The 12630-nt window shown below is 43.7% G+C and overlaps 2 protein-coding genes across 3 annotated transcripts; both read right to left on the bottom strand.

The window, feature by feature from the left end:
• Positions 1–2116: 2116 nt before the first annotated feature.
• Positions 2117–6391, bottom strand: her13 (hairy-related 13). Of its 2 annotated transcripts, none has more exons than XM_061783111.1 (5): positions 6115–6391; positions 5517–5895; positions 5354–5440; positions 5167–5248; positions 2117–3555 (listed from the first exon to the last, which is right to left on the bottom strand). In XM_061783111.1, the coding sequence occupies exons 2-5, from the start codon at positions 5604–5606 to the stop codon at positions 3110–3112; spliced, it is 705 nt and encodes a 234-aa protein (XP_061639095.1). In that variant the 5' UTR covers positions 5607–5895; positions 6115–6391; the 3' UTR covers positions 2117–3109. The 2 variants fall into 2 exon arrangements, with proteins under 2 accessions (XP_061639095.1, XP_061639094.1); XM_061783110.1 differs by having other exon boundaries at positions 2117–3558; positions 6115–6384.
• A 1900-nt stretch (positions 6392–8291) lies between these two features.
• Positions 8292–10586, bottom strand: her8.2 (hairy-related 8.2). The gene is made up of 6 exons (XM_061782283.1): positions 10465–10586; positions 9895–10106; positions 9658–9785; positions 9449–9544; positions 9286–9364; positions 8292–8995 (listed from the first exon to the last, which is right to left on the bottom strand). The coding sequence occupies exons 3-6, from the start codon at positions 9718–9720 to the stop codon at positions 8646–8648; spliced, it is 588 nt and encodes a 195-aa protein (XP_061638267.1). The 5' UTR covers positions 9721–9785; positions 9895–10106; positions 10465–10586; the 3' UTR covers positions 8292–8645.
• Between the last annotated feature and the right edge of the window lie 2044 nt (positions 10587–12630).

Raw genomic sequence — 12630 nt, 5'->3', positions numbered from 1 at the left:
GAAGACTCTAATTTGCCCGTAGAGGTGAATGTGTGCGCGAATGGTTGTTTGTTTTTGTGTGCCCTGCGATTGGCTGGCGACCAGTTCAGGGTGTACCCCGCCTCTCGCCTGAAGATAGCTGGGATAGGCTCCTGCACCCCGGCGACCCTACTGAGGATACGCGGTAAAGGAAATGGATGGATGGATGAAATTGGGCAGGAATTGGCCTTCTGAAATGTGTTGAATCTTCAAATTGAACAACAGAACCATAATAAATGAACTTTTGACTTATCTTATCTTATATCTTATACTGGGTGCAGAGATATAAAAGTTGTTGTTGACCAGCAGTGCACGGGCTTAATATGGCCAAACATCTGTGTCCGTCATGTGATTAATGAGACAATCACCCATCATACAACCTGCATGACAGGAATTGAGACGCCTGGTAAGATCATCTATATGGTCTTGTGTGGAATGACAGTATAGTTTATTATTAACTATTATTATAAAACAATTCAATTATTAAAGACAGCAAACTGAATACAATCACAAGAATATGAAAGACAGCAAACAAATATTTTTAGACTTGCACGTCTATGTTGATGATGATTATTTTAGTTCTTATTTATTTAAATTTTTTCCCCCAAGTGGAATATTTCTATTTTAAAGAGGAATACAGCATTTTCATTTTAATCGTCATTTTATTTTCAACTGTTGTAACACCTGAACTGATTCCAAACCAGCATGCTGTGGCACACTAGCATGCCGTAAGAGATCATCAGGGGTGCACGGGAAATGATCTAATTTCAGTTCATTTTTGGCAAATTTATTACTTATAATTTACAAGCATATCTTTGTTTATCTATATATGCCAGCAACGCATAGGGAAAGGCAGAACAATGAATTGCGCCTCCATTAAATGGCAGAAGGTACAATTAATGCGTATCCACCTGCTGCTATTCATACAGCAAAATAAGTCTTCCTGCGTATATCAGCTTTGTGTTCAACTAAACAGGCTCAGATTTCACACTAAGTCGATTTGTGTATCAATTGAGATGAGATTTTCACTATTTCAGTCATCATTCTTGTAATTTTGTGACCCCGGTGTGTGTGTGTGTGTGTGTGTGTGTGTGCACGCCTGACTTTGAAAAACCTGAGCCCACTTGTATCCTTTCCTATTTCTTTTCAGCTCTGCAAGGCTTTGACGCTAACCTGTCAAATGGTCAGCGGCTGCTTTGATCACTGCATCTCCTAGTGTGTTTCCTGTCGCTTTCACACCCCTCCACCACCCTTGTTAATTACTTGTCTTAAATACTTTCAAGACTCAAGGTTAATCTAACAGCAAATATTCAATCATTCAATTCAGAAATCAAGTCAAACTGCTTTTCACTGAGTGTTTTTCCACAATTTTTTTTGTTTCTGTCAGGAAGGCAGAACGTGACTGTAGGTGCTTTATGATGGTGGCTCCACAATCCAGACAGGATCTAACAGCTTTTTGCCAATGAGTTCATCTGAGAAGAGGTGCGACTCAAATGGGAGGATGTGCCAATGGGAACGCCCACACTCACCAGCCACAACATGTACACCTTCGTTTATAATGAGAACTCATGCAAAAGCGGTATCAGGCTGACCTCTCAACGTTTTACCAGTTTGAAGAGAAATTTGTCATTTCAGACTGAGTTCACCTCTTTACACACAAATTTGAGTCAGGTCAAAATCAATTACGCATGAAAGAATATCAGTTTTAACAACCGTAATGATATTAAAGTGATGTATCACGATTTTTCTCAAGTCTTACCTGTGACACGTTTTTCAATTGGCCAAAGGCAAATTAGCGAACCCTCCCACTCCATTAGTTGTTGTTGGTAAGTCTAACAAGCTTTCAACATGACGCTTCCAGTCTGCTACAAACCTCCTACACAAGTGTTGCCATCAGCAACATGTCGTTGCAAGGTTTGTCACTTGTGTCAAAAAGTGACTAAATCTCATTTCAAAGTTGGCAACATTGAGGTTAACCCATAGTACAAATGTCATGTGTCTCCCTCTACACTATAAATAACATCTCCACGTCAGCAAATGTGACTAAAAATCTTCACATTGTGTCATATTACAGTAGACTCAAGCATTTGCTTTAAAATATTTTATTAAGCAAAGTCAGTGATCTAAACATTATAGCAACACAACATTCTAAAGGAGTTTACAAGACAGATAAACTACAAATCTTAATGAAATACATTAGAAATATTTATATTAATCAGAGGCACTGCCAAACTTACATTTTCTAAAATTGCGTGCTTTTCCCCCGTACAAATCCTATATACAGTACATGAAGTTATTCACATAAAAAGTGGTATATTCCTCATTTGTCCTTCGTGGTTGAGCTATAAGTGAATGTTGTGACAAAGACTGTCGTTATCAGGCCGATACTCCTTCTCCTCATTTGGCTCATCATGGGTGAGCTGGAGCCTATCCCAGATGACTTTTGGCGGGAGACCGGGTACACTCCGGACTGGTTGCCAGCCAGTCACAGGGCACAAATAGACAAACAACCTTTTACACTCATTCACATCCATGGAAAATCTAAACTCTTCAATTAACATAGCATACATCTTTTTGGAACGCGGGAGGAAGCCGGAGCACTCGGAAAAAACCCATGTGAGCCTGGGGGGAACATGCAAACGCCACACACGAAGGCCAGAGCTGAGGTTTGAAACCAGGACTTTCGAATTGGGAAGCATATGTGCTAACCACTAGCTCTCTGTGATGCCGAAAGGAAAATCCACTTTTTTAAAGCAATGACTCCACAAATTCCAAAGGGCAGCTGCAGACACTTTCCACTGGCATGTTATTGATTTCGTGGAGCCCAGTATTTACCGGAATTCAAAAGAGACAGAAAAGAGAAAAACCTGAACCATCCTAAGGATCCACAGCATCATTGTGTCATCATTGTCTTGTGAAGGTGAGTTGTGGAGACCAAATATAGTCCAGTTATAAATCCATTCGTGGCAACTGTATCTGGTCTGTTCATTTGTAAGTTTTAAGTGTTTGTTTTGGGGCGAAGATTTTCCTCATATCTTTCAAGGATGCCCACAGATCCAGCATCCTCCAGCCCATCTGCACCCGTGAGCTCCTACCAGGGTCTCCACATGGACCTGGAGTAGGTCACCGTGGGCGTGCTCAGAGCTTCCGCAGTGCTCTGGTTGTGCTCGCTGTCGATGTCGTCCAGATCGGAGCACGAGTCCTCACTGGATGTGACGGAAGGGGGCGGCGAGAGGGCGGAGGACGACCCATTGGACTCGCTCCTTCCCCCGGGGGAGGCCAGCGTCGGACAGAGAAGGTCTCCGCCTCCGTGCCATGTGCTGCCCGCGTTCCCAGACGTGTCCGTGATTAGATCCATCAGCACGTCCTGGATGTGGTCTTGGTTCATGGGCATGCACTCCAGTAGATGGTTGAGCAGCTCGGCGGCCACAGTTGCATCGATGCCGGGACAGGTGGACACAAACATGTGGACCTCGTGCATGCACTGGATGTAGCCGGCTGCAAACCTCTCACTTGCTTCATGGCTCATCGTGTCTGCTTCTGACGGGGAAGGAGATTAGAGGTTAAGGAAACTCGTCAAGATGCTCTGAGCCTAAGATAAAAAAAAATACATTTAGAACTTCGATATATAGCTGTATTTTGTAGATACTGGAAAAGTACCAAACATTTCCTGTAAAAGGGTAAAGCACATCTGATTCCAGTTGTGATTGAGTCACAATAAAACATAATCAGCCAATCAGGAACATTTTGATTCAGTGTTTGCCAACCTTTATTGAGCCAAGGCACCTATTTTACATAAGAAAAATCATACAACACATAGCCAAACCAAAATATTGAAGTAAAGAGGATCTTGTCTTATTTTACTCATAAGTTAGACTCGCTCCGTGTGAAATGTAGGCCTGCTAAATGGAACACAAAGCTGATATACTCGCAGGACGCCTTGACTTATTCTCTTGTATGAATGGCGACAGTGGATATACTGTACACGGGTTTATTGTACTATAACTTCTGCCTTCCAATGGAAGAGCATTTAATTGTTCTGCTTGCCAGTGAACGCCACTGGCATAGATAGATGTCGATCCATCCATTTTCCATACTGCTTTCTCTCACTAGGGTCGCAGGCTAGCTGGAGCCTGTCCCAGCTGACTCTGACCCTCAACTGGTCGCCAGCCAATCGCAGGGCACATATAAACAGACCACATAACACTTTTTCTCTTTGCGTCAGTCCATCTCAGATGAGCTCGGGCCCAGAGAAGCCGACCGGCGGCGTTGTTGATAAACCGTATGGCTGTCCCCTTGCGTGTTAGCGCTTTAACTTACATTTGTAGATGTAGCGACAAACTCTGGTTACTGACAGTGGTTTTCTCGAGTGTTCTTGAGCCCATGTGGCAATATCCTTTACAAAATCATGGCGATTTTAAATGCAGCGCTGCCTGAGGGATCAAAGGTCGTGGGCCTTCAATGTTGGTTTTTGGTTTACGTGCAGAGTTTCCTCCACATTCTCTGAATGTTTTGATGAGATTATGGACTGTCAATGATGCAAATGTACGTTGCGAAACGTCATTCTTAACCTGTTCACAAAGTGTTGAACCTCGCCTCATACTTGCTTGTGAACAACTGAGCCTTTCGGGGATGCTCCTTTTATACCCAATCAAGACGCTCGGCTCTTTCCAGTCAACCTGTTCACCTGTGGAATGTTCCAAACAGGTGTTTTTGAGCATTCCTCAACTTTCCCAGTCTTTTGTTGCCCCTATCCCATCTTTGTGGGGATGTGTTGCAGGGATCAAATAGAAAATGAGAGAATTTTTGTGTGTGTATTCAATTGAATATAGGTTGAGGAGCATTTGCAAATCATTAGATTCTGTTTTTATTTACACAACATCCCAACTTGATTGGAATTTGGGGTTTGCGCATTGTTTATATTGTATTAAATGACAAATTTTTCCAAACGAGTCAGTGAAATTGGATATTTTCCTGCAGCACAGTTGATAATCTGTGGTTGGGACTCACTTATTGGCAGCGGGCATGTCTCTATACTTTTGTCCACAAAGCAATGAACTACACAAATTGCGTTTCAGCTTCCAGAATTTCCGTTTCAATTATTGCTTGTTTCATCTTATTTCTGAGGAACACGAATGAGGTACAAACCTTGTGCTCTGGTCTTCAGGACGTCCTCCACCTTTTTGACCGTCATCTCGAGCACCTCCGCATTCTCCATCTTGGAGTGCAACTGTTGAAAGGGGGGTTGAAAATGGAGTTCACTGTAAATTCTGCATCTCAGTGTCATTTGAGTGACGTGAGGCCTGTGTGTGCGTGCGTGTGCGTGTGTACTCACGTCCGAATCAGTCAGCAGGCTCCTCAGTTCCTGCAGACTCTCATTGATGCGAGCTCGCCTCTGCTTCTCCACCAGAGGCTTCCTAATCTGCAACATACATGACATTTCCACGTATTTATTTTGCAGCTCAGCGCACCGCAGCCTCCGATTTCCTCTCGCGTACCTTTCTGTCCGCCTTCTGGACCCCATAGTAGCCCTCCTCCTCTTCTTGCACGCCAAGTTCGGTCTTACTGTGCCGAGCAGAAGGAGCCATGTTGCTTGGTCGAGCTTTCTCTCCTCTCCCTCTGCTGCCTGACTTGTGTTTGTTGTGCACTCCGAGCGAGATGTGCTGCCGTCGCCGGCTGACTGTTGTTAGTATTTATAAGGGGCTTATTTACATGTGAATAGGGGCTGAGCTGCTCCTGCTGGGGGACAACAGGGCGCACACGGCAGCAGCCAATAGGCAAGCAGCTCTTTGTCTACGGTCAGCACCGCAAGAGCTGGACGGACTTTAATGAAAGATTTTTTCTGTGTCAAGGCATCGACCACTTCGTTTTTCCCATCTGGAAATAATAATAAGAATAATAAATAAATACGAGAGGACGCAGAAAGTGTTCGCGCAGATTTTTTTGTAATAATAATAATAATGAGAGCAAAATGGCAGCTGGTACGCTATTTCATTTGAAAGCCATTTATAAAATGATATGTCAAAATAAATCATATTGTACTTATTTATATGCTGTACAAGTGCACAGCTACACACACCAATGCAAAGTACATACGAAATATGAAATGTCTCTCAATGTCAAGATTGAAATGGCCCATGGGTAGACTCGAATGGCGGTTTGGAGCGTTGCTCTCGATTGTCGGGGCCGCTCGTTCCTGTTTCTTGCTGGCTTTTGTGTCCGAGCCTCAGCAGATCGCCTCGCCCGTTGGGCGGATGTAACGCGATGCCTTCAGTTGGCAGCTGCTGCTGCTGCTGCTGCCAAACAGAATCAAGGAATTAAGGGCCCTTCTCCAAAGAAAGCGACAGGTGTTGGCCTGAGCCTGCTGCATATGCGTTTGTGCTTATGCTCCCTGTTGTTCGACTCCTGATTTGTGTGCAACTCGACTGTATTCCCACGTTATTCGCCAATAACACACGATTGTTTGTCTACCCACTGAGAAGACAGTGCTTTAGTTATTTCTTTCTTGAATAATATTACTGTCAAATCCTCCATCTTTTTTTCCTTCCACTCGTGTGGAATATCTTTTTTTTTTTTTGCATAACAGACTCTCCGTCCTTGTTATGAAGGTTTTGTACAATCTGTTATGATGCAAATGACCATCACAATGGAGCGTTTGGGTACTTTGATGAAAGATGCGCACGGTGCCCCCCCCCCCCCCCCCCCCCAAAAAATAAACAAATAAACAAATGCAACGCACGGAAATGCCTTGCGCAATGACGTCAGTCAAACTCTACTGCCCCAAATGAAGGAAGCGTCTCAGACCTTTGAAGTGGAATGCATTTGGCACCTCAAACCCCCCACCCCCCCCTCCAGATCCCCGCTCCGCATCTTGAATAGTGCGGACTGGGAGCAGCTGTCCCGCCACCAGCCTTTGTTGGAGCGCTCGATGAGGGACCGGGCATCCCCCTCCGTCTCCCGCCGCCTGTCTCCGTGAAGGGGGCCACTCATAACAAACATAATGAGGGAGAATGGGCCATATGTACGCTTTTGAAATCCCATTGATGAGTTACAACATCATTGGCCACAATACGCCCTGTGCAAGCCTCGGGCCCGCATTATGGCGGCCGAAGCAGAAAATGCCCCCCCTTCTCTTTATACTATCTTTATATCTAATACAAATTTCGTATTAATTCCTTTTACACTTGTATGACATGCAAAAAAGTTGGCTTGTACAATGTGTGACGCAACAAGGAAAGAGAATCAAAGCTACTCGGTTGACCGTAATATTAACTTGATAGAAATGTATTTCAATTCTGTATGTACTGTAGTTTCATAACTGTTTCTAAAATATTGTGTGTGTGTGTGGTCACTGATGGTGTAGTGGTACACTCGCCTGACTTTGGTGCAGGCAGCGTGGGTTCAGTTCCCACTCAGTGACGGTGTGAATGTGAGTGCCAATGGTTGTCCGTGTCTATATGTGCCCTGTGACTGACTGACGACCAGTTCAGGGTGTAGTCAGCCTCTCGCCCGAAGTCAGCTGGGATAGGCTCCAGCCTCCCGCGACCCTAACCAGGATAAGCGGTGTTGAAAATGGATGGATGGATGTGTGTGTGTGTGGGGGGGGGGGGGGGGTCAGATATGATGCAGTACAGTACAGAGGACCTAAGGAATCAGCTGAGAATTACTCATTTGTGGCAACATGTAAAATATCCTTTTAGACAGAGCACTCATACAAACCGTGAAACCATTGTCAATGTAATGGTTCTCATTGGTGACCGATGCTATTTTCAATTCTCATTAAATGCACTACAGGGGTGTAAAAGAAAATGGATGGATGGAATAAATACTCAAGAGTGCAACAAAAGCAAATTCTTGTCACTGCATTCTTATGGTTCTGATATTGGCTATATAGTGTTCTCCCACTTTAACAAAATAAACATGCAGAATTGACTACATTGCACTGTTTGCACCATGTGGTTTTGATATGTACAGAGGCATTGATCTAACAATATTTTGTGTCTTTGGTTAATATGTTAGCGATACACTGCATTGAGGGTTGAGTTGAGTAGATACTGTATATCAAAGAAGTGCGTCAAAAATGTGCTGAAGGATTATATGCAACTCATTGCAAAAGCCATCAAATGTGCTTGGAACATTACACAAGCATTCTTCTTTCCCATTTGCGATTGTTTACTGGTCTCGACGTTTGCGCTATGTGTCGTTATTGCAGACAGTCAACTCAAACACGACCCTTTATACGGCTGAACAAAATGCAGTCAGGAGAACCTCAGTAAATAATATATTTTATTATCACTGATATTAATCCAGCAAAAGGATCAGACAAAGATCTATGCAATGCCAAGAAAGTGGGAGAAAGATGGAAAGTGATACATTATAATAGCAAATAAATAGTATGTTAATACAATAAATACATGAAAGATTAATAAGAGCCTTCTATAATGCAGGCTTACGAGAAGTCAACTTCGGAAGGGAAGTACAGAGCAAAGGTCTTTATAGAATCATTATGGCACACCTAAAACAATAATGACTGGAACAAAAGTGCCCCACGTTTGTCTTCTGAGCAGCATATCTATAAGATACATAACAGAGGTTGGCCTAACAACATGCTGACGGAATTCAGAGGTTCACCAGGGCCGCCACATCTTCAGCATCCCGAAGTGGGGGCTGTGGGGCACAGCTCTTTCCTGGTGTCCAGAGACTGCGTACACATGGCAGGTGGGTTGCTCGCTCTGGTCTCCCCTGATGGATGTGTTTCGGGGTCGGGTGCCTGGACTGGCCGGAGTTGGGACATCACTTCTAGCTGTGGGCTCTAGGGTGTGATCTTGAGTGGAACTAGGTAGAGACCTGAGGAGGTGGTTGAGCAGGCGAGAGCCAAGAGTTTTATCCATCCAGTCACAGGTGAGGAGCATGTTGTGTACTTCATGCATGCACTGGATGTATCCTTTGCTGTATTTCTGCTGGGACTCCAGAGGGTCTGCAAGGGAGGACGACGGGTTAACTTGTGTTGTAGTGTCCCCTGGTGGGCCCTACATAACCTGCAAAATGCCTTACCTCCCAGGAACATTCTCATAGAAGCCCTTGGTAATGTAATATGTAATAACATGTAATATGTGATGTCCTCTATGAAAATAACAAATCATGAAATTGAAATAATATTCTACCGAAGCCCTCTGCGGCCTAAAATGTGCATATGGAACAACATTACCTCAAAGGCAAGAGACTATAGGGCCACCAATAAACATGTTGCATCACACCATTTCTTACCATGAAGTATATTAGTCCGGATATTTTGCAGATGTTTCACTGTCATCTCGAGTATGTCGGCTTTTTCGAGTTTGGATTGCTGTTGAGAGACGATAGGCCATCTTTGATTAAGTTAATCTCGCCAGCCTTGTTGACAGAGAGCTGAGACACGTGGAGTACTCACATCAAGTCTGAAGGCGCTGGTCACAGTCTCTTTCAACTGATCCAAACAATTGTTTATCCTCTCACGTCGTTTCCTCTCGATCAGAGGCTTCCGCATCTGTTAGGGAAAGGATAAAATATACAACTCAGTGACGGGCCGCAGTAAAGCACAAAAAGTTCTAGGTGCATCTCAAAGCAGAAAATGATCTACACTATCCAATTGTAGACTACCTTCCTCTCCTCTTTTGCGCTGGAGTGTTTTCCTATAGTGTGAGCCATAGATGAAGCAGTCATGATGCTGGCAGTCTCCTCTCTGAATCTCAGTGTGTCTCTAGGGCCCTCCGTGCGCTACGTCCCTCCTATTTATACAAACACAATTAGCATGTGAATGCACCAACTCTTTGGCTGTGGGATTTTCCCACACACAGTCAAGACTGCCAGGTCACTGCCTCCATTCAACAGACTCACCCAGAGAACCGGCCTGGAGGAGGAGGAGGGTTGGGAGGTGGGCACGAGCAACAGATGTCCAGCCTGAAACCATGCACTCCATTGCAGTCCTCCACCCATAAAAAAAGTGCAGTTTCCTGCTCTCCCAGAGTTGAACAAGGGTGTGCAGTTACAACGTATTTGCCTCGGGGAGCACCTCGGTCATTCTTTGTGACAGCAACGTTACATTACACCTGCAAAGAGGCCACACCTTCATTGCCAAAGGCCGCAGAACGAGGGAAAGAAAATGTTGACAAATCACCGGGGAATAAGGCAGCGCACGTGCATGGGCTGTTGCTGTGACATGTCATATTATTCGGTTATAAAGTGAAATAACCTTAGTAATCAGAATTTTGATTTGTTATTTGATTGGGGTTGATCATTGCCATTTTCTCATTTAAAAAATGGTGGTACTCCAACTATTTACAGTATATCTATTTACAGTTATTGTCTGGTGTGCTTTTTCAATGGTTATTTTGCTTGTAGCTTGACTAAATCAGTGAAGCACAATTATAACATTCACAAAGGTCAATAAAAAAAGATGGCACTCACGGCCAATAGGCTGTTTGAATGGCAAAATAATCAATCCATCCATCCATCCATCCATCCATCCATCCATCTTCTATACCCCTTTTCCTCATGTGGGTCACAGGTGAACTAGAGCTTATCCCATGCAGCTGACTTTGGGCAGGAGGCAGCGTACACCCTGAACATACAGTATCAACAAACAAGCATATTCACACTCATGTTCAGACTATGGAAAAACATAATTTTGGAACATGGGTGGGAAGAAGACAAAGTACCCGGAGAAAACCCACAGAAACATGGGGAGAACATGCAAACTCCACACAGGAAGGCCTGAGGCAAAGTTTCACTAGAACACTGCGTTCCCTTATGCTCATACAACGTATTTAAAACATCAAAAGGATCTGAAAAATAGCCTATTTATAGTTTTACAGTTACAGTTTCCTTTCTGGGTACTGTTGCAGCCCGATTCATTCTGGAACTTCATCTTTGAATAATGAATTAACCTGATTTTGAATTGTAAAACGAAGCATGTCAAATGTCATTTTCAAGTATTCTTCTTCTGAATTACGGTAAGTTATTGCTGTAGTCCCCGGTTCTACTGAAATGGTGATAAAGCGACTCCATAGGGATGAATCCCTAGAATACCTACAGTGTGCAGTTTGCTTAACGAGGGACCAGCTGACTTATTGACCACGGTTTTTGTTGTCGAGTGTTCGGCATTTGCTGTTAACCGTTTTACTGAGCAGATGTCAGATTGACCAGATGCCCAATCATCTTTGGATCCCTTGAAGCGGAGGCCCGTGCACTGGAGCCACGCGACTGCCAGGCGAATGCTGGGTCGTGGGAACAGAACACAAACAAAGGCTTATATTCATGCAAACCTAATCAGCATGAAGAGCCTAATGACCCCCATAGATGGTGGACAGTGAGGCTGGAGAGGAGGAGGAGCCTCTGGCAAGATGACCAGTGCTGAGCAGTCAGCTTCATCTTGAATTGCCACTTGAGACACCAAGAAACAATTAACTAACTAATTAGTTCAATATTTCTTTTTTGTTTAAAAAGAATAATATACACCAATGTAGTTGAATGAAATGTATTAAAGAAAATAAATTAAACAAGGCAGTACAGTCAAATAGGGCAGGGGTGTCAAACAAATTTTTGTCACAGGCCACATAGTATTATCGTTTCCCTTAGAAGGCCGTTATAACTGTGAAACCATATAAATGTATAATCACCACATATTAAAAATACACAACAAAATGTTGGATAACTAGTTTTGAAATCAGAAACTCATGAAAACATTTTATTTTAAAAGCGGGACTGGTAACAAAAAAGGCTTCTTGCAATTATCAACGTTATTGAAGGTTAAAACAATATTGCAATTTTTATATTTTTGCAAGAAACATATGAAGTCGATTTGCTTTCACAGGCCACATTAAATGATGTGGCGGGGCGGATCTGGGCCCCGGGCCATGAGTTTGACACCTGTGAAATAGCGGTTAGAACATTTACCTCTGATTTCAGTGTTTAAATATTTGTGTGTTCTCGCTGTGCGTGTGTGGGTTTCTGAAGACATGGCTGATACCTTAATTGAAGACTCTTAAATTGGTACAAATGTGAGCGTGAATGGTTGTTTGTGCCCCACAAATTGCCGGCGACCAGTCCAGGTTGCACTCTGCCTCTCGCCCAAAGTTAGCTTTTTGTGTCGAGGAGGGCCTCCAACTCACCCGTAATGAGGAAAAGCGAGGGATGGATGGAATTTAAAGGTACAATGCCAACAAAATCCGATTTTGTCCTACTGTTTTATACATAACATAATGTAGGTCAAAACGAGTCTGTGACCAGGTTCAAGTTGGACATCTGTGCCGCCGGAAGGCGCTAGATGCAAAAAGCAGAAGGCGCATTCTGAATCCTATTAATCCATTTAACTGCTGTATATCTGGTATATAATCACTTTGAAATGGCAGATGTGGTTTGTAAAGTGGTTCTAGAGCAGGGGGTGGGAAAACTGGGCCCGTTGACCGTTTCAATCCGGCCCGTCAAAGATTGGTACAGAATACCCCAAATCATCAAATTCATGACTCGTTCATTTGACCTTGTCCTGCAATGCCAAGTGGTTCCACCAGGTTGTCCTGCAATGCCGAGTGGTTCCACCAGGTAGCGCAGTAGGTACAGTGATACATTGACTTT

Source organism: Phyllopteryx taeniolatus, chromosome 8 (assembly GCF_024500385.1).
Source record: "Phyllopteryx taeniolatus isolate TA_2022b chromosome 8, UOR_Ptae_1.2, whole genome shotgun sequence".
Classification (NCBI taxonomy): Eukaryota; Metazoa; Chordata; class Actinopteri; order Syngnathiformes; family Syngnathidae; genus Phyllopteryx; species Phyllopteryx taeniolatus.
Note: the sequence above shows the minus strand (reverse complement) of the source record. Positions and strands in the feature narration are given on the sequence as shown.

Excerpts from the sequence above, each read along its gene's own strand:
- her13 (XM_061783110.1), bottom strand. The coding sequence starts at position 5,606 with ATGGCTCCTTCTGCTCGGCACAGTAAGACCGAACTTGGCGTGCAAGAA. Across the intron at positions 5,249-5,353 it reads GCCTGCTGACTGATTCGGAC|TTGCACTCCAAGATGGAGAA; the intron begins GTGAGTACACAC and ends CCCTTTCAACAG. Across the intron at positions 3,559-5,166 it reads CCTGAAGACCAGAGCACAAG|AAGCAGACACGATGAGCCAT; the intron begins GTTTGTACCTCA and ends CTTCCCCGTCAG.
- her8.2 (XM_061782283.1), bottom strand. The coding sequence starts at position 9,720 with ATGACTGCTTCATCTATGGCTCACACTATAGGAAAACACTCCAGCGCA. Across the intron at positions 9,365-9,448 it reads CCAGCGCCTTCAGACTTGAT|CAATCCAAACTCGAAAAAGC; the intron begins GTGAGTACTCCA and ends GTCTCTCAACAG. Across the intron at positions 8,996-9,285 it reads CCGGACTAATATACTTCATG|ACCCTCTGGAGTCCCAGCAG; the intron begins GTAAGAAATGGT and ends CCTCCCTTGCAG.